At 34.4% G+C, this 26,884-nt stretch overlaps 1 protein-coding gene across 2 annotated transcripts in view; it reads right to left on the bottom strand.

Moving 5' to 3' along the window:
* Positions 1 to 10,810: 10,810 nt before the first annotated feature.
* The window catches only part of LOC131168524 (GPI ethanolamine phosphate transferase 1), a 44,427-nt gene continuing 28,353 nt past the window's right edge, over positions 10,811 to 26,884 (bottom strand). Inside the window, exons 13-18 of one of the 2 annotated variants that reach the window (XM_058128024.1) lie at positions 22,806 to 22,908; positions 22,514 to 22,703; positions 18,003 to 18,101; positions 17,848 to 17,906; positions 17,105 to 17,210; positions 10,811 to 11,410 (exon numbers count right to left, since the gene is read on the bottom strand). In XM_058128024.1, the coding sequence (XP_057984007.1) occupies positions 11,246 to 11,410; positions 17,105 to 17,210; positions 17,848 to 17,906; positions 18,003 to 18,101; positions 22,514 to 22,703; positions 22,806 to 22,908 (722 nt within the window). In that variant the 3' untranslated portion in view covers positions 10,811 to 11,245. The remainder of the gene's footprint in view (positions 11,411 to 17,104; positions 17,211 to 17,847; positions 17,907 to 18,002; positions 18,102 to 22,513; positions 22,704 to 22,805; positions 22,909 to 26,884) is intronic. The other variant, XM_058128025.1, reaches the window with a different exon arrangement.

Raw genomic sequence — 26,884 nt, 5'->3', positions numbered from 1 at the left:
ATGTTACTACCCATATCAACAAAGTGCACCTTTATTTTTGGAAGCCTTCACATAAGAACTCTACGGTTAAACGTGCTTGACTTGGAGTAATCTTAAAATGGGTGACCTTCTAGGAAGTTTTCTCAGGAAGTGTGCGAGTGAGGACAAAACACACTGAAAAGGACACGTGTTAGTCTGTGGGGTCAATCATTAGTTTGATAAGGCCCGCCCCCTATTTTCTGGTCTAGGTAGAGGAGGAGAGACATAGTACTCCTTGGTAGAGCCAGGTTGTGGCGTTACAGCACCTATAGCAGTTAGGACCTTTAGCACGACATTCACCCTTGTGCCTCTTTGTTACATCTATGGCATGTAGGGTAAGATAAATAATTCTGATACATATAATAACTCTGATCTCTCATCTCCTGCCTCGGGCCCACCATGTCCCTTTCTCTCTTTTATAAGCCCCGACTACCCTCAACCTGAAAAATGGGAGGTGCAGGCCTCTTTCTCTGCTTTGATGGCACTGTACCGCCCTGGATGCTTTTTTCCAGTACCGAAACTTTATCTACCAAGTCTGAAAAATTTTGGACCTGGAACCTTACCACCAGTTCAAAAATCTTTCGTCTCAAGCCTTTTTCGAACATTCTGGCCTTCCTCGCCTCATTAGGGATCATAAAGGATGCCAAACGAGACAACTCCACAAATTTTGCCACATGCTCCCCAATAATCATATTCCTCTAGGTCAAATTAGTGAGCTCTTCAACCTTTTCCTCTCTAGTGGACGAAGGAAAATACATGTTAAAGAATAACTCCTTGAATCGTTCCCAAGTCAGCACCACTTTCACCACCCTCTGTCCCTTTAGCAGTTTCCCAGAAGCCACTAGCGTTTCGCATCCCCTACTGTCTTAAATGTAGCATAACTAACCTCTATTTTTTGGACCCAGTTTTCTGCAATCACTGAATCAGGTCCTCCCTCAAAAGTAGGAGGATTCAACCTCATGAATTCCTTGATACTACTATCCTAATCTATTGCTAGACAGTTCTGCTCTCTAGGTTCCTTTTTCATTTTTTTCCTTGACTTTACAGGCTATACCTTGCAACATCGTGGATGTATCAATATCCTCTTCACTAGAAGTCATTAAATCATCCCTTTCTTCAACCTCTACATTCTCATCCCTAGGATCCATCCTGCAAATAGGACAGAAAAGAGATAAGAATTCCATTACCATAATCCCTATCAACACAATTATTAATCTAAATTCCAATATACACCCAACTTTTCAATTTAGGACCAGTCTCCCAGCTCAGAAATTAAATCATCTAAGGTTTACCGTAACTTTTCTGAGGCCATCGTCTGCTTTAGAAAAATCATAGGAAATCATTGACGTATTTCCACCTCCAGGTTACAAAACAAAATCCTAAACTTCTCAACACCTAACCTACCCATTTCCTATCCTCATTACCACCTATTCCTTTACTCGGATATTAATCATCCTTGATTCTGCAGAATCCCAAAACCTAATACTCTTATACCAAAATGTAACACCCCGAACTCAAAACTCCAGACTCCAGAGTGTTATTTGAAATATATCTTTAATACCATCTCGTGATGCCTTGAACCCACCACGCGCGGCTCGGGTGCCACATGTTCTATTACCTATACCTGGCTCTATATAAGTTACGTAGTGGAAATAATAACAATTCTTCCATATTATACCAGAGTTTCTACATCTATATACATCTCAAAAACATAACCCAACATCCAGTATTCACAACATTAACAATTCTGAAAACATAAATATATTACATCCCCAAAAATTATAACCAAAGTTTATAGCCCCGCTCTATTTCAAAAATGCAACACCAGCCCCGAGCTCACTAAGATTAATCACACGAAGGTCCTGAAAAAGATAAAATTCCATATCGGGTGAGACACATCTCAGTAAGTCGGAATAGATTAACATCAGTGTGTGGCTATTATGAGGTTTGTGTACAAATATATATATATATATATATATATATATATATATATATATATATATAACCACCATTTATAAACATATCATAGTTATGAAAACATTCTCTATCCCTACTCACAAACATTCAGTGTATTTTAATAAAACGAGAGTTTCTAAGGATTAAGGTGATTACGCGCCCATACAAGTAGCACTCCTTTACTCTGATACCTTATGCAACCCATAGCTACAACTGAAGCATATCAGGATACTTACCTTACTCAGTAAACCCTCAGGTGGATAATTTATCTCGTATTCACACACACATTCAAACAAAAGTTTACTGGCAGAAGTTCCCAAGAATAGGGAAGAATACCCGTCCATACAAGTAGCTTCCCTCTACCCTAATACGTTATGCAACCCGATATGGCTACATCTGATACCTATCAGGGTGCTCACCTTTCTCAACAAGCCCTCAGGCGGAGTGTATACTTCACCTAAATATACATATAAATATGATACTACCATTTACCATACATTTTACTTTACTTTGTATCTGGTATCTCCATAATATTCATTTTTCATGTTCTCAATATTTCATATTACTTAGTTCACTTTCATAGTTCACATTATGTGAATCTCATGTAAACTCCACATTACGTGGATCTCGTGTAAAGTCCACATTACGTTGATCTCATGTAAGGTCCACCTTGCGTGGATCTCATATAAAGTCCACCTTACGTGGATCTCATGTAAAGCCACCTTATGTGGATCTTATGTGTAACGACCCGAAGAATAATGACATTTAAATAATAAAGAGGGAGGGAAATGGAAACAGAAACAGAAGGAAGCAACAAAGTTCGTCGACGAACTCAGGGGATTCGTCGACGAGGATACAAGAGGGTCTCGTCGACGAGGGGATGTTTCGTCGATGAGAAGATATCAAGAGAATGTTTTGGGCGATTTTGAATTTCATCGTTGAAGGGGAGAGTTTGTCTACGAATTTCCTATTAGACTCGTCAACGAGATGACGTGGCTCGTTGACAAAGGCCGCAGTATAAATAGCCTAAACTTAATTTAATCGCAGAAAAATCAACGCAAATCTTCCCCTCTCTCTCTCCTCCATCTCTCTTCAATTTCAGCCCTGTTGTTCGCTGGATCGACTATCTGAGGCCACCACGACGCTCCTAGAAAAAATCTCTCCAAGTTTACCAGGGCGGATCGTCAGTGGGATCAAGTTGAATTTCTTCCCAGAATCAAGGTAAGAAATGATGGAGACAAATAAATAATGATATTCTATTCTGGAGAATGTTATTTTCAGGTTGTTGAGTAGGAAACCCTGCAGGTGTTGGACCAGTATACCATAGGTGCTTTCTAGTAGTTAGGTAAGGGAAATATGTTATGCTAGGAAACCATTTTACGATTTTAGTACGAACTATATGTTTTTATCAAATTATTATTCAGATTATCTATATTTACAGTTTCCAAAACCTGATAATATTAATATTTATTTGTGTGGCTTGAGTTGATAAAAGAACAGTACTATAATTATAGAGTTTGTGAATACCATGTGTATAGTTATTAACAAAAATACCATGATATTTGCATGTTTCTAGAATGATGAATTTTTCAGTGTACAGTATACTCAGAAATATATATTTTCAGTAATTTTAGAATAACATGTTTATCATTACCATAACGCCCCGATATACAGATATTCAGATAGCAGTTTAGTTATATAGGAATCAGATTTTTAGTTAGTTTATTTAGAATTTCAGATAAATTCTATGGGGTTATGGGTATTTTAGAAACCACAGTAAAAATAGTATATTACAGATATCAGTTACCTATATAGTATCAGATTCTGATGGATCAGACAGCAAAGCATGGTACCGTAACTACAGATATTTAGTTCAGAGTGCAACCACTTTACTCAGACAGTATGTGGTATAAGGTCGATCGTGCCCATGTCGGGACAGGCTCTCCATCATATATGGATTAAGGGGGCCAATCAGACTGTCATTGTTCAGTTGACTTACCCTGGTCGGCCAGCTAGGATAGGTCCCGCCTTCGGGCTGCACAACCATACCATGAGGGGTTAAATCATGACATACAGTCATCCAGGGAAATTTCTTAGATATTATGAGTACTATCAGACTTTCAAGAATAGTAGTATTAATATGAAAAGTAATTTCATACAAATTGGCATGTTAAGTTATGTAGTTAATGGTTTTTATTATACGTTATGTAATATCAACATTTTTTTTTAGATTCAATTATTCATACTATTCTTAAATTAGATTATTTTTACCAAACTATAGCTCAATGGTCACACACTAGTAATAGCATATTTCGTCTTACTAAGCGTTGGCTCATCCCAGTGTTGAATTCTTTTTCAGGTGAACCAGCTAGGCGAGCGGAGCAGGCTCGCAGGTAGAGGGGCTATTGTACTGCCCTTTTTTAGAGTGAGTATTTTTGGGTGGCATGTTTTTCTAATCCCTTGGTATCAGTAAAGGTAGTTTCGAGAGAACTGTGATGATTGATTTGACACTCTGGTATTGTATCATGTGTGGATTTATTTTATATGATTGATCTTCCACTGTTTTGTTTAATAATTGGATTTAAAACTAGGGAAAAAGAATTTTATTTTATTAGCAGGTCGTTACATCATGTATAGTCCACCTTAAACCACCTTAGGTGGATCTCAAGTCATATACATCATCTATAACAGTTCATGTTACATGAATCTCATGTCATATACATTCTCTGTAACAGTTCACATCACATGAATCTCATGTCGTATTTAACAATACACATGCAATACATATTCTTATCCCATTTCAGTATTCCCAACATCTTATAAATATACATATCATAATTCATCACAGTATTTACATTTTACTCATGTCACACCATTTAAATAGCCTGTATAATCACATTATTTAAAATAACAAAAGTATACTCATGTTCATCATCCAGTTTACTGAAAATGCACATTTAATATTCTTCACATATATCAATAAAATTCATTACCTTCCAGATTTCATTTTCACAAATAATATCTACACAGCCCTAGGCACAAAATCGTAGTTCAAACGATTGACTTTTCTTTTAAAACTCCCCTGATAATCATATACATTTATATACTCTTATATTTTCCATTTAAATCGGTCAATTCATAGAAACTTCTGGCTTAATCTATTCCCCTTACCTGGTTTCCTGAATTACGCCGGCAGGAACCCCAAAATGATAACTGCAGCACTCACCCGAACCCTGATTCAAAAACCTTAGTTTAATCAGATAAACCCCAAATAACCTATTATTTCCACACTTTCTCAACCCATAAACCTCAAATAAACATTTGAAAACTCAAAAACTATGAATCCAAACCCTTACCTCGACTTTGGAGCAATTCTTGAAAAACTCGGTTTAGAAATCTACTCTGCTAGATGTGTAGAGAATCTTTCCTAGAACACTATAACGGTTCCCGTTTTTTGATTCGGGCTGAATCCAAGCTAGAAACTTAGAGAGAAGGTAGAGGAAACTGTTTTAGAGAGAGAAAAACGAAGAGGGAATGATTTCTTTGTGGAGAAGCTTCTTCAAGTCTTTTTATACATGATGTTGCCACGTGACTTCGTCGACAAGAAGATAGGATTCATCGACGAACCACAGAAGGTAATTCTTCGACGAGAAGATACATTCGTCGATAAGAGTTAAAATCTAAAATTCACTCACTTGGGATCTCTTCGTCGACGAGAAACTGAATTTTGTCGACGAGTATTGTCAATGATTGTTGGCCTTACAAGGCTTAACATCTTGTTTTGATGCTAACAAACAAGTAGAAATTAACATACTTTGTTTAAGTGATGTATTTTCATGACTCAATGATGAATGCAAGGTTAAAGAATTCATGAAAGCTTATATTCCAAAGAAGGATGATTTATATCAAGCTTGAAGCATGGATTCAAAAATGGATTTAAAGATAAAGCTTGAAGATCATGAGAGCATAAGGATTAAAGAGAACTTGATGAAAGCTTAAAGAAAGATGAAGCAAGCATAAAGATCTCAAGGAATTCAAGAATTGCAAATTTGAAAGAATCTATAGGAAATTTCATGTAAGTACTTCAAATAATTTCAATATGGATACATGAAACACTTAAGTTAATTTATTGGACCTAAATACCTTTTAACATACTTGGAAAATATTTTTATAAGGTCAAAAATTATTTCAAAAAGGTTAGAATCATTTTTGGAATGAAAAGCATCAAAAAGAGGATTTTCAAAATGCTGTTAATTTTTCTACATCTGCATTGAGGTGTATTTTTCTATATCAAAAACTCTTTATTTTAAAAAGTGTTCAACATGAAAGTTGTAGTATTTTCTCTTAGATTTCATTTGAAACCAAGAGCATCAATTTTGGAGTTACACAGAAAAAGTTATGACTAAAATACAGAAGAGTACTCGAAGTTGACAGCAACCAGTAGACTGCCTGAACCAGGACAGGCGCCTGGGTGGTCAAGTCAGGCGACTGGCTGTGTCCTGGCAGGCGACTGTCACCCTACTGCCCCTGCTGCTCTTTTAAAAATAGCATGGCAGGCGATTGGTGGATTGGGGCAGGCGACTGCCACGAACAGAATTTGAAAAAAACATCAATGGAAACATTTTTTAAATGGTTTGCTTGGGGCTCAAACTTTGTGAAAACTTGGGGAATACTCCAAGTCACTTGGAGACAAAGTTACATACCTTTTAAAATCTATAAATAAGCCTCAAAGATTATTGAATCAACACACCAAGAATTCAAATTCAATAAAAATTCAAAATCTCTCTCAATTGCTCTCAAATTCTCGAGGCTCTCTCTTGCTCTCAACTTGCATGAATTCAACTGAGATTTTGCTGATCTTCTTCCACCGGAATTGTGCTACAAATTCTAAATCTTTCAAACATTGAAAGAATTAATCGGTGATATACTTCATTGAACTTCAAGTTAATTTTCATATTGTTATTTACTTTGAAATATATTAGTTTCTAAATTGTTGTACTAATCAGCTATTTGTGTGAGCAAGTTTTTGTACACATCTATTTGATTTTTATCTTGTAGATTGACGATGTTAAGGATTGTTTGGATCGTTGGCTAAGCAAGGGGATATTGCTTAGAGAGGCGAGCTCTAGCCTATTTAAGGAGTGACCAGACGAAGGGATATCGTTTGGAGAAGGTGGGCTCTAACCTTAACCAAGGAGTGTTGTAAGGGTTTGTTCCGCCCCTTAAAGGAGTAGGTTTAGTGAATCCTTTGGTGGTTTGCCAAAGGTGAGAATGTAGGCTGGGTATAAGTCGAACCTCGTAAAAATCTCCATCTCACTCTCTTTTTCCCTATTCTTTATTTTCAGTGCATATTTAAATTGCGTGGATGGTTTAAATTTAAAACCATATAAATTACGTAAATTTGGAAATCAAGTAAACCTTAAAGTTTGATTTTGATTTGGGTTGCAGAAACCGAAAGGGAGTACATTGGTTGAACCATTCTTTGCCAAAACCATACGGGAGTACGTTACTTGGCTAAACACCCCAAAGATAAATTAACTTAAAAGTTTATTTGAATTCTGAAGTTTGGAAAGAGTAATTGGATTTTATATTGAACATCATATTGAAAAAGAAATTTCATATATACAGGGCTTTGTTCAAAACTCACATTTACCACAGGGCCGAAAACATCAAAAGCTGAAAGTTACATATATTATATTGATTGTGATTGGATGGTATAAAGATTTGTTTTATACTCCAAGAGTCTTAAATCTTGAATGATTTCATCAATCTAATAGTGCTACAGTGAACTTATATTTGGTAAATAAATTGTGGTTGTGTTGGTTTGGAAATTGTGATTAATTGTTTGATTATTTTTACTTTCAAAGTGTGGTTGAAGATTGAATGTTTAATTGTGTTGTTGATTGATTGTTCAAAAGAAACTAAGTTCTTGTTTGACTCACAAAATAAATAAACAAGTCAAAGAATTGGTTAAATCACAAAAGAAGTTAAAGACTTTCAAAGAACTAAAGATAAAGTTTTAAAAAGCCAATTCACCCCCCCTATTGGGAAGTTATTCCTAATTTCAATGATCCTTAGAAGAACACTCGTCAACGAAAACAAAAGATTCGTCGACAAGGTCTGTTGTTCTTTCTTTCAAAATTTTCTCTTTTTCTCCCTTATTATTTATTTATCTTCTCTATTTATTATATTTCCTAATTATTTTAATAGTTATAATTTTCCGAGTCTTTACAATATATATATATATATATATATATATATATATATATGAAAAATAGATACGAAGTGATTATAAATAAAAGGTTAAATAATTATAATGCTATAAAATGTTTGCTATGTACAATTTCCATATAAATTAAATAACTAAACACATCTTTAAAATAATTAAATGATTCAATATTTTTAAAATATAAAGTCGAATGTTAGTTTTTAGGTCTAAAATGTAAATACTAAATGGGCAAAATAAAATATTCAAATTATGTTAATTGGTCGATCTTGCCACTTTTTGAGCTAATTTATTCAAGTGAACTTGTTTGCTGGCTCTCTCCTATTTTGTTCGAGTTGTTATATTATAAAATTATAGTATTCATCTCGATCCAAAAAGTTGACTGGTTCTTAGAATAATCGATTGAATAGTCAAGATGAATACCAAATTATATATATTAACTAGTTCAACCATTTTTGTCCTTAACAATATGAACATGACATGTGTTACCCATTTTATCTATATTTAATTCATGTCCTCAGAAGTTCAAAATGTATTACAACATCCAATTATTTTATGATCAAAAAAATTTCCTAACAAGTGTATAAATCCATGAACAGTAACATTAATATTATAATGGAGTCTGAAGCACCTAAAATAAGCTAAATCCATGAACAGTAACATTAATATTATAATGGAGTCTGAAGCACCTAAAATAAGCACTTCTACAATATATGTGTGTGTTTAGCTTGAATTACAACAAATACTTATTACAATAAGTGTTTTTTCATAATTACTTTTTTTAAAAACTATTTAAATAAATTTGAAGAAACATTCATGATAACTTTTAACCACTTACAAAGCGATGTTCATAGACAAAGTCAATTTTGTAAATATAAAAAAATTTAGTGATTATTTTTTAAATTTAAAAATATGTTAGAAAATAATCATATATGATTTTATTATACATTATAATATGTTAATTATTAATGAAACATAATTAAATTTTAGAATAAAGAAAAAAAAAAACCATCTATTAATTTAAATTAACATTAAAAAATTAAAAATACTAATTTAGTTAATAATATTATTAAAAATTAATTAAAAATAATAATTAAATTGTGAAATGAATTAAAGAACCATCTATAGATTTAAATTAAGATTAAATGAATTAAAATTTTTAAGTTTGTTTTTAATATTATTTTTAACATAAATTAATGTGATAATCATATGTTATAAATATAAATTAATAACAAGATTATTGTTAATTAATAAATAATATTATATTATTTTAGTTAATAGAAAATGTTTAATTTTTAATTAGAAAAATAATATATTTACCATTTAAATTTTAAATTAAAAAAATATTAATACCTATTTAAAATATATTTAAAAGTACATATTAGTTAATATAATTCAACTCTAAATTGAACAATAATAATTTTAATTTAAGTTAACATTAATTAAATTAAAATTTAATTAATAATATTATTTTTATCATAAATTAATATGATAGTAATATTTTATAAATATACATCAATAATAAAATTATTATTAATTCAAAGTAATAATGTTATATTATTTTTAATAAAAAATATTTAAATTTTAATTATAAATAATTAAAATATTCATTAATAAAATTATTAATTAAAAAATATTAATAATTGTAATTTAAAATATATTTAAAAATACTCTTATAGTACGGTATAACAAAAGTAAGTATTTAAATATCTCTAATTTTAAACACAACCAAACAACACTTATAACTTTGAGCACTTTTCTAATTTAACACTTATTAATATTTTTTTCTTTTCTAAAAAGTACTTTTACATAAGCAATTTCAAACGATTCGTTGAAGTCTCATTATAATTATACATATGACTTCATTAAAACTATTGCCGCTTTGAATGTTCTAAAAAATTTAGTGGAGATTACCAGTGTTTTGAAAATCAACTCAAATCGTCTAATTCTAATCAAATCAAAACCAACTTGCCTTTCAGATTGGGCTGAGTACCATATATAATAACGCAACAATCTAGATAAAACAAGAAAACTAGCTTGAACTAGACTCAATCAATTTAAATTTAAATTGATAGATTATTTTAACACTGGTATTCCCAATTTAATTTATTAAATTGACATAATTTTTCTTATTTTATCTATCACAATTGAACGAAATGGTAAAAACATGTTATTTTATTGAGTAAAATTTATTTTTCATTTGGACTTAGGCCTAACTAATGAATGATTATTTTGTCAATAAATCAAATTTCAAAAAAAAAAATTATCTTTTGATAATTTTTAGAAACTAAGGAGGTCTAGTATCATATTCTAAAAACTCGAAAATTTGCTAAATTTTTTCTCTTTTCGAAACAGAAACATTGCTTTGGCAAAAAAGTACCCTGGCAATTAACCAAGTACCAAGAAGTTTGGGTCACAAGCATGGAGAGATCTGTTTAATAGGGGGACAGAAAAGGCTTGAGTTCCAAAATCAGGATTTGGAAATGCCTCCCATCATTTTGTTTGTAAAGGCAGTCACCTTCTTTAGTTGATTAAAGCTCCACAGAACAAGGCAAATAACACCACCTATGCTATTCTATCATGTATATGCACATGCATACACATCTATACTTGCAAAATATCAAATGATATAATGCTGATAAAAATTAATCATAACAATGATGATGATGATGATTCAAAACCTAGGCAATCAACATAGAGAAGGGTCTGGCCAAGACCCAATTTTCAGATACTGTTTCTGGTTCTTCATACAAGAATTTGCTAAGCTAAAAAATGAACAAAATTGTAATGGAGTAATGGTATGTGAACCATGAACTGGGTAAAACCCAGCCATGGATACCTGATAAGAATCACTGCAAAATTCAACGACTGATGGGGCTAATATATGGAAATCCTGTTGTCTCAGAGCTCTCCCACCCTGTCCATAAGTTGTTTGCCAGGAAGAATGCGATGGAAATCCACAAAAATTTCTGTAGGGAAAATGGCACACCTCCCCATGGGGAAAAAAATGGGGCAATACTCTGCAAAGGGTGAATTTCGAATGCCTCACATCGCTTTACGAGCAGATGGCCAAGCTGATCTGATTTGGATGTCCTTTGTGTAAATATTAGTGAGGGCAAAAAGCAGCAACACAAACACAACTTGGGCACTCATGATTCCAAAATGGCTGATACTGTTACCTATTTCCATCCAACTTCCTGTATTTCTTACCTGTTAGAAACAGAAATTGGAACATCAAATCAGGAGAGACCCCACTTACAAATGCCTTCCCACTCTAAAAATCCCAAAACTGCATCCACCCAGAAAAGCAGAAAAACAAAAACAAAAAAAAAGTGCGGGAAAACAAAGAAAGAAATCATGAACATTCACACCATTAAATAAATAAATACAAAGAGGTGGTTTCAGTCATTTAAAAATGTAAATATAATGGGGGATCACACTCAACATGATCTTCAGGTGTACCATAGGTGTAGACATAATATAGGTTCATTATGATTATCTAAAGCTTTTATGATTTAATTACTTTATAGTTATATGCTGGTCTAATATTTAGGGATGACATAACTTTCTAGAGATTTTTTATTATTTAGTATTAAAAGAGAGAATATATGAAGCTTTGATGCATATCCATGAGGCAGAGAATATTGCAAGTGAGTGCTCTCTTCACTTTTACTCTCTTAATTTCCTAGTATTTTCTCTTATTTTTCTGCATCCTTCTCTTGTATAAATTGTTCAAATAGCAAAGTTAGTAGAAAGTATATATCAACAATATTATAATAGCCAACTTGAACCCAAAAATAATTGCACAATTTGGTGGATGGACTTCAAGGTCATTTAGGTTTTCAGCACATACAGTTCCCATAAGAATGGAAAGAAGGAATTCCCATTGGCCACGGGCATATCTGGCCACATTGGATGGTTGCCCTTCATGATATACAAGCTATACATAAGCCATATCCTTCATAAGTCATGACTAGTATCTTCTTCCTGCTATTGTCCACAGTATATTCATGGACAAACTGTTTAGTCCAGCTACAAATAGAACGACAAAATAACCTCATTCGGCCTTACTCTTCAACTTCAACTAACTTCAATGCATAGTAGTCAAAGGCGCAAGGTGCACTAAGGCACAAAGAGTACCGGGAGCCTAGCAAGGCGAAGGCATGAGCCTCATGTAGGTTCAGCGCACATTTATTAAAATTGTTTGTAAAATACCCTACATAATAGATTCTTGATTGTAAACACATTATTACTAATATTTAAATTTTAAAATATCAGAATACTCAATTCTAGAAATAAAAATGAATGTTATTGTTAAAACTTGATATACATTGTTGGCCCACAACCTAACAGCTTAAGCTTTTAGGTAAAGTGGTAATATAACATAATATCAGAGCTCTAGTTACCAGGAGGTCCTGGGTTCTACTCTTGTTGCCCGCTTTTATTCTGTGGTATTATTTATTATTTATTTGTCTATCCACATGCTGTCGGGTTGTATGTGCTGGGGTGTGTTAAAGCTTGATATACATTGTTGGCCCACAACCTAACAGCTTAAGCTTTTAGGTAAAGTGGTAATCTAACAGTTATAACACAAATTTTCAATAATATGCAATGTTCATGCCATAAGTTCCACAAAACAGAAGCAGCAATAATCAGCAGAAAAAAGAGGGGGGGGGGGGGGGGGGGGGGGGGAGAGGAAAGGCAGCAGCAGTGCAGCTCTGACTGAAATGCCAGAAATTCCATGTCACAGAAACAGAAATGCTGAGAAAAAGAAATGCTTCCAGAGGAAAAAAAAAAACAGCTCAGTTTTCAAATAAAACTGGAGGAAAAAAAAAGGAGAGAGAGGGGACAAAACAAAAGAGAGAGAGAGAGAGAGAGAGAGAGAGAGAACAACAGTGAGGTGGCACAGAGCAGCAAAGCAGTTTAAAAGAAGAAGAAAACTGAGCAGCAGCAGAAGAGAAATTTCAGGAAAAGAAACAAAAATTTAAAAAAAAAAAAAAAGGACAACAACAACAACAACAAAGCCAAGCCTTAGTCCCACTAAGTCGGGTCGGCTAAGAAAAAAAAAAAAAGGACAGCAAAACAAAAGATACATATATATATATATATATAAAAGGTTCGCAGCTTTGACTGAGAACAGCACAACAGACCAGAAGAAGAAGGAAAAAGAAAGAAGTCTGAGAGAAGCTGAACTTAAAGAAAAAAGAAGGAGAACAGATGGTTGAGATCAAAAGAGAAAAAGAAAAAACAAAGTATAATGTGAACATGTGCCTCTTAGAAGTAGCCATGCCTCAACCCCTGTGAAGTGCAAGCCTTATCGCCTCAGTGCACCTCAAGCCTAGGCTAGGCACACCTTTGACTAGTTTGACTTCAATGATTTGATGATGATACTCTAAAGCTGGACCAAACAATGACTATAAATCTTTAGAAAACGAAGGCCATTATCCAAAATTTTCACCAAATTAATGCAAAATGCTGTGGCTGAAGACCAAGAGTATAAAAGATGGATAGCAATGTCTAGCAGAAAGATTGTTAACTCCATCCAGTTTGTTGGATCTTAGCATCCATCAAAAGAATCTTGATTCCATTCTCTACTACAAATGCATAGCTAGTACTTCTGGCCACAAGTGCCTAAGAATATATATATATTTATATATATACACACTCAAAATGACTAGTGATATACAATACCCAGAAAAGAAAAAGGAAGGTGTTACTGCAGCACTCACATTGGAAATTTATGCAACAAGAGAGCATGTTGCCACCAAGATACAGAGTTCACAACAACAAAACAAGCCTCAAGTCCCACTAGGTGAGGTTGGTAACATGAATCCTTTTCCACCACTTAACATGACCTTGGGCAGCTTCCTCCAACAAATTCAGGGCTATAAACCTTTATTCACTATCTCATTCCAAGTTATTTTAGGTCTACCCGTACCTCTCCTACTGCCTCTCACAATAACTAGCTCACTCCTCACTTGTGCACTAGGTTATAGATGCCCAAACCATTGAGTCATCCCTCCCTTATCTTATCATTTATAGGGGATACGCCTAACTTACCGTGAATATGTTGATTTCTTAATTTATCTTTTAACATTATACCATTCATCCACCTTTAACATTTTCATTTCAAAACTTACACTTTTTGTATATGTTGTTTTTCAGTTGCCCAACATTCTAATCTATATTGTATAGCTGGTCTTCTAGCCATCCTATAGAAATTTCCTTTTAATTTTAAGGGTATTTTACAATCACACAGCATACCTGAGGCACTTTTCCATTTTACCCAACCTATTTTAATTCTATTACACCTTCAATTTCTCTTTCAACTTGCATAATAGACTATGGTATCAAAAATCTACTAGTGCTATTAATCTCTTGACCATCAAGTTTAATCTTTTCTCCAATATTCCTCCTATTATGACTTAAATTACGTTTCATATATTTTGTCTTGTTTTTGCTTATCGTAAGACCTCAAAATTCTGAAACTTCCCTCCATAATCCAAACTTAGATTCTACTCCAACTCCAGTTTTTTTTTTTTTTTTTCCTATGGTTTCTCTCCATTAAATTTTTTTTAAAAAAAAATAAAAACATATGCAAGTCCCTTTTTTTCCCCTAAACTTTTAGTTAATCTTCTTAGAAGATATAGCATCTGTAATATATCTCTTAGTCATAAAACCAAATTAATTTTATGAAACCCTCGTTTCTAACCTTAATCTTTGTGCAATTACCCTCTCCTACAATTTCATTGTATGGCTCATAAGTTTAATTCCATGATAGTTATGAAAATTTTGATTTCTCCTTTATTTTTATATATAGGCATTGAAGTGTTGTTCCTCCATTTGTCTAGCAATTTTTTAGTTTTTATAATTGTGTTAAATAAATTAGTTTACTATATAATTTTGTTATCACCTAAGCATTTCCAACTTCAAGTGTGATGTTATGCCATCCTATAGAAATTCCATTTTTCATCATGCAAACTTCATTAACTTTAATTTTGAGCATAAATATCATATTTTTAGCATTTTCCTCATTTGGCAATTCTAAGTTTAAGCCTTCTACTTGTTTTCATTAAATAGCTTACTAAAGTAACTTTGGCATCTTTCTTTTATGTCTTCTACCTTAACCAAGACAATGTCATCCCCATTTTTATACATTTTACATTATGCAAGTCATAACTTTTCTTTCTCTAGCTCTAGCAACTTTAAATACGTCTTTTCCCCTTCTTCCATATCTACTCTAGCATGTAAATTATTATATAAACTATGTTTAACTTCACTAATGGCCTTTTCTTCATCTTTTCTTGCCCCTTTATACTTTTTAATGTTTTCCATATTTTTACATTTTTGCCATTTTTATAGAAAATTCTGTCATTGTGGCTTTTTGAACATCTTGATCTCACTACCAACTTTCTTTGTTATCTAAGAGTCTTCCTCTCGATTAGCCGAAAATATGTTTTTCTTTCATTTTAATATGTTCTATTCCAAAGAGTGTTCACATGGCTGCATCTATTCTATTCCCTATCGTCCAATCACCATCTTTGATCATTTAATCTTTAAATTTTATTATATTTTCTCACTTCAGGTTCCACCACCTAGTTCTCTTGTAGTGATTAAATTACCCTTTCTCTTCCATTTTTTAGTGTATATACCTAACACTAAAACTATAGGTTGATAATTAGCCTTTCACCTGAAATAACTTTACTACCCTTACATGATAAACAATCTACCCTCCTAGTTAAGGAAAATATATTTGACTTCTATTTTGTCTATTCTTGAAGGTTATTAAGGGTTTGTTTAGTTATGGAAAACATTTTCCATTTTCCAATTCTTAGCTTTCCAAAGAATAAAAATTTTAGCGCATTTTATAATTTTTCAAGATTTGTACTAAGAAGGTAAAAAATAAAGAATTTGTTTAAATGTGCAAAAAAAATTCATTTTTCTATTTTTAGATTTCAAAATAATCACACAAAAAAAAAAAAAAAAACCAACAACTTGTCTTCCAATTTGTGCAAAATTTATATAAGGTAATATTCGGAATCATGGATTTTTGGGGCTTTAATTTGGATTTGCGTGCATTTAGAATAAAATCTATACATAATTCACATAAATTAAAGTCTAAGATCATAATTCATGTTCCCATATGCAACGTAAGAGTTAGAAATCTAGACAAATAACGAAAAGACATTTTCCAACTTTTCTATATAAATTTGGAAGATTGGAAAACAAGGTGGATTTTTTTTAAAATTATTTGAAAAATTATAAATAAAAAATAAAACTATGTCCACAAGCAAATAGTGCCAAAACTATTTATTGTTGTTTATTTATTTCATACAAATGCTGAAAAAAAAAAAATTAGGTAAATTTTTTTCAATTTTTCGAAAATTAAAATGAAAAATGAAAACTATTTTCCACAACTAAATGAGCCCTAAGTATTATTCTCTTTTCTTAAAGCAAGTATTCATTATAATAAGATCATAGGACATGGCAAAGTCCAAGATCAGATCCCAAAGACTCACTTTTATCTCCGTATCTATATCCTCCAGATATCCTCTCATGTTTCAATTCAAATCAGCTCCTATGAATGTTTTTTCAGTCCTGATATCCCTTGTATAATATTGTCTCTGTTCATGCATTCAGTTCACAAAGTAAATAATTAAGCAGCACAAACAGATACTTGTACCATAAGGAATGAAAATTTAGCATTTTTTATCTTATCCTTCGATAAAAAAATTTGCATTTCTCGATCCCAATTGCAGACTCTTTATGTGATATGTTCATTGTAAAAAGTTTAGAACTGAAATGCTGACAGAGTAAAATTTTTTTAAGGTGAGTCTAGAGATTTATGGGACCACAACACAGCTTCATTACATCAAGAATATCCAAATAATATAGTGGTCGTACCAGGAAGAAGAAGTGGATGGTCATCACGTCTGAAAATAATATAACAAGAAAATAGCAACCCAATCGTGGAACTCGAATTAGTTTGGTTATTCCACTAAACACACATCTGCATTCAAATTCAGAGCAAGTAAAATAAGAACTGCAATACAGAATTAAGCCAAAAGCAGAAACACATACCAATATGACAGCAAATATAATAGTTATAGTAAATTTTCTTCTTAATGCAGAAAATTGAACGTTCCAAAATTAATAGAATAGTAGAAAACAGTATCCCGCTTATATCATCAGCTAAGGCATTTTCAAATGAAATAATACATATCTTTTTTCTTGGTTCTTGGTATCTTTGGTTAGTTTGGCGCTTACTCTTATGAACCAATGAAATACCCATGGTTTGATACATAATAAATTGTCTATCCCTTTTTCATTAATTCTGTAAGAGTTAAATTCTTCTGAATTAGCATTATAGCCAGACTCATTTCTCCTCTTTGAATAGAGGATAATGCAATTTATCTTGGGTTTATCAATAAAAGCAGCAAACAATATACCTTGATTGATCATTGTTTGATTCAGAGGATCATCCCATCTCAATAGAAAAAGCAAATACCTTCTCAAGAAGAAATCGAGTTCTGCTTCTGCATTGTTCTTGTATTTTTTTTTTTTTTTTTTCTTTTTACATTTTTTTGTGTTTGATCTTTCATGATATCCAGTTACTAGATAACCAAATAACAAAAATTGAAACTTACATGACAAGCATGAACGGTATAAATAACTTGAAAATAAGGAGGGCCGCCATCAAAAATGGCTGCAATTTAAAAATAATCATATCAGCTTGGTGAAACAAAGTCCAACAAGAAATCAAAATTTTCTTAGGTCACTTCAGCAGTTAAGCTTGACTTACACTGAAAACTGTGATGAATCGATAGACGGATGAAATCTCAAAACTAGCAATACTAGCAAAGTTACCCGTTCCAAAAAATGCAACATTAAATAAGACCATCTAGAAAGCACAAAAACCATTAGAGCAGTATACAGGTTATAACTTAAATTTTCAATGAGATTCTAAAATAAGTGCAATACTATCTTTACAGAAAATCTATGAAGCTCAATATCATTATCAAATGATTCCAAAATAAGCATAAAATTCTCTGAAAACTCAAATAGGTAACAGTTGAATTCAACACTTCAACATAGAAGGTAACTACAACATGACAGACATTTGTAGGGAGCAAGTGATTTTTATAGTTCAACATGTATTTCAACAACTTGATAAATTTATTGATAATTCTAGCATATAGAACAAGGTTTAAAAAGGTATTTGGAGGTTTCAGGTGTTCAATTAATGCAAAAAAAGATGTGAGCAACCCATGAGGTATAAATTTCAAAAGCCTTGGTGCACTCGGTAATGTGTGGCATTCGCTTAAGCTTGAAAACTTATGAATGCTAAATCTACAATGCATGTGCAACTCTAGCATCCTCTTTGATGTACACAATAAATAAAACAAAATATAATTCAATGATTTTTTTTAAAAAAAATAAAAAATAAAAAAGAAACACCACATCACAATACTCCAAAGAATCTCTCTCTTAAGCAATTGACCAAATCTTTTAAATCCTTCCCCCTTCATTCAGCTAGCAAGCTGAAGTCCATTCTAAGATTAAGGCATTTACTTTGGGTGGTTGTTCTTAATAGAGTTAACACCAACAATCTGCAGCATATAATTTGAAGGCATTATCTCTGGGTGTTTGTTTCTTGATTTTTGAAGGATCAGAGTCTGTTTCACCTCTATTTTTGCATTGCCCTTCTCTTGAGGGATCAAGAATACGTTATATGTTTTTTTTTGGGGGGAGAATTGGGGTTGCCCGTGTTCAGGGGAAAACTTATAATATATCTCTTTTACAGGTTTTGGGAGGAGGGGTGATGGTTTTTTTTTTTCAATCATAAAAAAGAAAATATATATCTAGAATGAGATAGCTTCTTGTGGAAATAATTCTCATTAATCGTAACTTATGTACAGGTCTGTATAAATAGATGAACAGCAGAAGAATAGAAGGAAAGAACCAAAGATGCTAACTTCTAAGAAAACTAAATATTTTAGGATATTCACACATTTACAGCCGAGATTCTCTTAGAAAAATAGGAAAGTTGACTAAACAGATTTGAAACTTTCCAACACTCCCCCTCAAGCTGGCTTGAAGATACCTTCCATAGTCAGCTTGCTAATGAAGTTTTCAAACTGTTTCTTCGACAGTCCCTTTGTCAGTATGTCTGCTACTTGCTCAGTTGTCGAGATATATGGCAGACAAATTAGTCCCTCATCTATTTTCTCCTTGCTAAAATGCTTGTCTACCTCCACATTTTTAGTTCTATCATGAAGAACTGGATTGTGAGCGATAGCTATTGCAGCTTTATTGTCACAATACAATTTCATTGGCAGTGAATTAGTAACCTTTAATTTTTCCAGCAACCTTTTGATCCATAGTGCTTCACAAATTCCATGAGCAACAGCCCTAAATTCTGACTCTAGTCTTCCTACTAGTTCATTGGGCCAAACAGGTGATAACTCTAGTGCCAACCCTTGTTGCTTAAATCTTGCAACATGGATTATTGATTCTGATGCATCTGATCACATGACCAGTACCTCACAATTGTTTCAATCTTATTCTCCTTGTTCTAGTAATAAAACGATTAGAATTGCAGATGGAAGTTTTTCATTCATTGCTGGAACGGGTTCTATCCAAATCTCTGAAAAAATAGAACTCAAATCTATCCTTCACGTCCCTAAACTTGCTTGTAACCTACTGTCTGTCAGTAAACTCTCACGGGATTCTAATTGTCGTGTCATTTTCTTTAATTCCCACTGTGAATTTCAGGACCAACTCTCGAGGAGATGATCCAGATTTCAGCAGTTGAAGAAGATGATCCACCTGCTCAGCACTTAGGAAATTAGCTTCATTACCTTTAGGGACTGCATGATTGCTGCCAAAGGGTCAAGATTTGTTGCTCTTCCAGTTTGCTGGTTTTCCATAGAGTTTCCAGCAATTTTCTCGAGTGTGGCGTTGCTTATTGCAATAGTAACACCATACTCGAGGCTTATCTTCCAACCTCCTTTAATTAGAGTAAGGCCGCTGTGCAAAAATATTGGCAGTAGCCAAATCTGTGTTACCAGAAGCATGAGGAGCAGGATTATTGGCAGCAAGTAGAGCAGAATTTTCCAGTCTCATCCTCCTTTTTCTTCATCATCACACTCCTTCGACAATCTTCTCGTCATACTTAAGTAAATACTTCCCCGAGTGGGGGTAGAGGCTGTCTCGCTAGGATTCTTCCCCTTCATCAAACTCATCATTAAGTCCAACCAAGAATTTAAAAATTCTTGCATTCTCCACCATCTTCTTATTGTGATTGCAATCAGCATAATTTTTCCATTCACAATCATTGAATAAATCCAGATCTTGTCATAGGCCCTTAAGAACATTGAAATACCTTGTTACACTGCCGTCTCCATGATAAGTATTGTTGATCTTCTGCTGCAGTTCATAAATCTAAGAGTAATTCCCAAGGTCAGAGTACATATGACTCACAATGTCCCAAAGTTCCTTTGTAGTAGAATAGCACATGTAATTAACACTAATCTCTTCATCCATAGCATTCACGAGCCATGCCATCACCATGGAATTTTCAGCATCCCATATAGCATAAATGGGTCTGTCTTCTCGGGCTCCTTAGCTTCACCAGTCAAGTACCCTATCTTCCCTCTTCCACGAATATACATCTTGATAGATTGTGACCACCGTAGGAAGTTGGCCTCATTCAATCGTATATTGGTAATTTGGACAGAGTAAGGTTTAGAATGGGTAGGTCTGGTTTTAGGTTTGGTTTCGGGTTTAGCTTTGTTTCAAGTTTCAGCCATGGCTACAGCAACAAAAGAGATTAGGGTAGAGTTGAACAAGGAAGAAAACCCTATAGAGATTAGGGTCAGATTGGAGCCGCCGAGGGAAACTAGGGTTTACACAAGGCCAAGAGCCAGACCTAGCTCTGATACCATCTAGAATGAGATAGCTTCTTGTGGAAATAATTCTCATTAATCGTAACATAGGTACAGGTCTGTATAAATAGGCGTACAGCAGAAGAATAGAGGAAAGAACCAAAGATGCTAACTTCTAAGGAAACTAAATATTCTAGGATATTCCCACATTTACAGCCGAGATTCTATTAGAAAAATAGGAAAGTTGACTAAACAGATTTGAAACTTTCCAACAATATATTATTATTTTCAGGCATCTAGGGGATGCCAACCCATGGTACAAAATATCAACCACCTTGTAGAGTGTCACAAAGATCAAGGATTACAAAATGATCATTAACAATGTTCCCACTAAGCCATATGAAGATAGCAGTAATCCATTGGGTGTCACGGGCCGAATATTTCACACCTTTGTGAATGGATCATGCGGCGCTAGCTAAAGCCCTCTTGTTTAACTAGTTAGCCTATCATTTACCACAATTCACCCACAAAATATTTTCATCGTCATTCAATCAAACATAAGTAGAAGCAGTAAGCAATTTATGAAAGCAGTGGCACTTAAGCAGTAAACATTGAAGCAACGTAATTCATTAACACCTCCGTCAACATTGTGTATCTAGCAAGGGAGGCAAGTAGGCTAAACACGTCGACAATAGCTAGTGAGTTTTACAAGTTGATGAATACCCTTCCCTAAAGAGCTTTCTATGCTATTCTCACTCTGGCACTAGGAAACATCAAAGTGATAGAGGAGTCATACTGCATTTTTTAGCATAGGGGAAAGCTACTAATAGAAAAAAACCCTACACTAGGATTTACATGATGGAAACTCATCCTAAACGCAAGAGACAAGCAATCACAGGCAAGCATAATGCATTGAACAAGCTTGGCTCTTGACGGGCTTTGTAGGTCTAAAGTGAAGTAGATGAATCTTTGAAGGCTAGCTTATTTCTTTCTTTCCAAGCCCACCAAAAGATGGCGAGAAGGATGCAGTTTATGATGGTTTAGTGACATCTATGTTTTTTTTTTTTTTTTTTCGGGGGGGCAAAATTTCAATGAAAGAAATGCTTGTATCTTTTCTGGAAAGAGGAATGCATTTTTTTCTGTAAAGGAATTCTGGTACTTTGCCTTGGGACAACTTGGCTTCCCTCTTGTCTTTTGCAGCTGGTGGTTTTAAAGGGTGCCTTTCTCAAATCTTTGAAGATATTGGAAGGCAGTTTCATTTTGATTGTTTCTAGTCTCCTTTGGTTTCTTCTTTACATTTTGCATGAATTGACAAGTAGATGCATCACACTAGCTAGTTAGTCCAACTCGAGAAATTAGGTTCACTGACAAATAAAAGAAGGCAAGGAGTGCAAGAAAATCAAAAGAGAAGAAGAATCTGACTTACAAATATCAACGGAATTCTCACATCAGACAACTGCAAGCATTTATCATCACGCTCAAGAATGCCTTTTTCCTCCACACGTCTATTGGAAGTCGAAGATATTTGCACCTTGCTTAAATATAGAATTGTGTTTTCAAACAATATCCATGCCATAAGTACAAGAACCAACGCACAATAGAAGAGAGCTTCATACCTACACAGATTTCCCAAAAAAGGAAAAGATCATAATCTTCTATCCAAATTTTCATCAAGTCCCTAAAAAATTACTGTTTAAATATCAGGGAAAGAGAGATACCCAATTGATAGAAGTAGGAACACTGGAGCAAAACCAAGAAATATAGAAGTAAGACGAGATAGGAGGCCTATTTCTGAAAACAATGGGAGAACCATTGATGAACCTATCACAAAAGTTACAGACTGAATTAACAGATTAACATGGACAATATAAGATATTCATAAATATAATATTGATGTAGTTATAACAGCATCAAAAAATAAAAATAAAGAAAAGAAACCGCCATAGACATTCAATAATAAGTAAAACATATATATATATATATATAGACACACATATATATATATAAAACACCCAGTGCACAAGGCTCCCATGGGGTGCATGGGAGGACAAGATGTAAGCACATGTAATACTTGGACACACTCTTTCCATGGTTTGAACCTATGACCTTAGGCTTTGGATGTAACATCCTTAAATATTGAGTCAAAGTAAAATAATAAAAAATAAAAAATAAATTATGTATATAGTTGAAAAGCATCTTCTATCCAAAAAATGAATGAGATGTGCTCATAAAACAAGAAAATTGAACACTAATCAATAACAAATGAATGGGGTGCTCACAAGGCTGATCAATCACACAAATCTAAAAAAACTAAAATTCTCTAAGCATAACAACAAAGTTGGATCCTAAGCCAGACATGCTGACATGATTTTTCTCAAACAGACGGCTTGAAGATATGTCAGCTGTACTATTTAACAAAGTTCTGATTTCTTTTTCCACTCGACAAACATTTCTCTTCAGCATGACATATCATCTTTCCATTAGTACTACTAATGCACAATGAGCTTTTTAAGCCTCTTAGTAGCACATGTTTCAGCTTCTAACCACATAAAGAAAACATTCAATGTGAATCATAAATAAACTAGTCATGCACAATAAGCTTTCTAAGCATCTCAGTAACATGCATGTTTTAACTTCAACTGCATTAAAAGAACATTCAACATAAATTATAAGAAAACTTCCAATTACAGGTTGCTGACATCATCAAAAGATCCACTATAGTGCAGCTTGCTGTGGAGAATGTAAATCTACAGTTTGTCCGAGGGTTTGAAGCAATTTAGCAAGTTGTAAACTCAGCTTTGCCATGGTACGCACCTTTGTGTGACTTGCAATTTTTGATGAATATGAATCCAATTAGAGGATTTGGAACTCAATTTCCATGATTACCAGGGGTGATTTGGTGCGACAGAAGTGGCTATCCAGGTTTTTTTTGGTGGCTGATAATGGTTTACATTTATGATATTTTCTGATAGAAAATGTGTTGTGAAAAACGAATTGCACAGCGGAATAAAACAATCTTATAATGCAGCACTCAACGATTAAAAATACAGAACAACAATCACAAAATAATAATGAAAGCAATAATAAAAACACAATGGAATTACGTGGTCCGGCAATGCCTACATCCACAGGAGCAATCAACAATATGACTTTCACTCTCTTGTGTCAAAGACACCAACAACATTATAGATACAACATATACAACATATATATAAAATTTTCCCGAAGGCACCCCCTCCAAAACCCAACCAAGTTAACGTCCAAATTCATATTTGGAAATCTACCTTGGGTTACCGAGCCAAACCGTCGACAGTTTGCAGACATACCGTCAATGGTTTAATACCGAGAGCAAAACATCTCTAAAGCTGGACCAAACCTTAGACGGATATAGGGCAACCGTCGCCGGTTTCCTCAACAAACTCCAGCATTCTGTTTTCACCATGTTTTCTCTTTGTGCATGCCTTCCACACACTATATGATCCACATATTACAACAATCTCCACCTTGGCAAACATACGCCCCTTAGGAGAAACTAAAAACATAAACCCTGCTGCGACACCTTTACCTTGGGACATCAGGTTGAGACCGTCTCCCTTCTAGCAACTAGAGACAAAAACCAAGTCCAAGCAACGCTTGAACTTGTCCATGGCGGCTTCGGCTTCTGCCATGAACCCCGACTCAGTTGTAGGTATAACAACTGGAGACTGTACCCTAGACTTCCAACAATTAGGTCTTCCCACAACAGTAAGCGCATACCCTGCTGTAATCTTCTGTCATCAAAGTCCCCTGCATATAAGGGTGGCTAAACGAGTCGAAACCCGACAATGACTTGTGGTCCACCCATTTAAATCAGATTTAGATTTATTACAAGCTAACTTATAAACGAGTCAACCCATACCCGACCTGTTTATTAAACAGGTTAGGTGGATTCGGGTCGGGTCACCTATTTTGCCACCCGTGCTGGTGAGAATAGTAAGACTATTTTGATACCCGTGCTGGTGAGAATAGTAAGACTTTTTGACCAGTGGCATGGCAGGTGGCAAAAGATTATTGGGTGATGTATGACAGCCGACAGGTGATAGAGCCCTTTCCCCGCGCAACTGATTTTAGTGGCCCAATAATAATAATATCAAAAATAAAATATCTTATTTTATTTGGGTATTAATTTGTTTTTTTTATTTCTTAAAAATGATGATTAATATTAAATAAAATTTCAAAACAGAAGTAGGCAAGCACGTTATCAGCATCACACAAGAAAGGGGAGGAAGGTAGAAGACGCGTGATAACTGATAAACAACGTGCCCAAGACGCGAGTGGGAAACAGGTGATGCAGCAATACCTCGAGCTGCACACTTGCGCAGAGCCACAGAGACTTCAAAAGCAACATCAATCAATTGGACAAGGTGGATGGTTCAAGTTCAAATTCAAATATCCGCTTCCTCAATTGACATATAGTGGATTTCATTAATTTGATGGGATCTAAAAAGGAAGAGAGAGAGGTAGTGTGTGATCAGATAGGTAGCAACTACAGCCATAGGAGAAGTACAACTGCTACTATGATAAAGACGTGCGTGGCTTGCTTCTGTTCATTTCTGGTAAGCATTGCAGGGGGTTGATAATGGTACAAACACAGAAGGAAGACGAGAGAGAGAAACGGAGAGAGTTACCAAATATGGCAAGAGAGTCGGCGAGGGAAAGGGAGAAGGTAGTGAGACAAACAGTAGCAAAAGCCAATCGGAGTTGCACATAGCAGATCATCACGACGACGGCAGTGACTTCCCTTGCCCGTGAATTCTCCATCTCGTCTCTTCTCCACTGGATTGGAACTAGCAGGGGCCTGGAGATGGGTGGCAGAGTTGCAACGAAAAGAACGAGCGGAGTGAATTAGGAGTGCGTTGCAAGTTGCAGATCCTCTATTATTGAGGCATGCCATGCTCTCTCTCATCACGGTTGCTCAGCTGTCGCCAACAACGCCTCCTCCCCCATTTTCCTCTTTCTCTGTCCCTGACTCTCGCTCATGGAGGGATCCCTGCCGTTGCACGCTATAGAGTGCAGATCCTTTATTTTGAGCCTCGCATTGTGTTCGTTCGTGAGTTTTTTGTGTGGATCTTCACAAAATGAAGGAGTATTTTTTTTTAATATGTTACAAAATTTTAAAATAAATTAATTATATATTTTAAACGGGTGACCCGTTCATTAAACAGGCGGGTTAGGGTTTACATAGCAGTGGCTCGTTAATAAACGGGTCAACCCAAATCCGAACCCACTTACAACCCACTCAAACCCGGCTCGTAAACCCGTTTTGCCACCCCTACCTGCATAGTCTACATCAACAAATCTCACAACTGATGAATCACTCTAACATTGTTGTAATGACCTCTGGAACTTCTTTTGCAAAGTTCGATGTTGTCAAGTATGATGTAACCAAAAACTTCAGTTTATGGCAGAGAAGGGTGAAGGATCTATTAGTGTAGCAAGGTATGGTGAAGGCCTTATACGGAGTTCAACCAGAAAGCATGGATGATACAAATTGGAAGGAATTGGAAGCAAAGGTTGTAGCGACTATCAGATTATGTTTGGCCGATGACGTGCTGCATCCATGGTTCGAAATCGTGGTAGCGGGTAACGTCACGTAACGGTCGCGGGTGTCGCGGGACGTGGGAGATGCGGGCGTTACGTAACGGGAAGTGGGCGTAACGGCTGTAAATTTTTTTCACGCATGCACAACCATGCCAAAATTGAAAAATAAGCATTAAATCCATTAATGCATGATTTTTAATGAATTTTGACAACCTTC

Source organism: Malania oleifera, chromosome 11, assembly GCF_029873635.1.
Source record: "Malania oleifera isolate guangnan ecotype guangnan chromosome 11, ASM2987363v1, whole genome shotgun sequence".
NCBI classification, from domain to species: domain Eukaryota; kingdom Viridiplantae; phylum Streptophyta; class Magnoliopsida; order Santalales; family Ximeniaceae; genus Malania; species Malania oleifera.
Note: the sequence above shows the minus strand (reverse complement) of the source record. Positions and strands in the feature narration are given on the sequence as shown.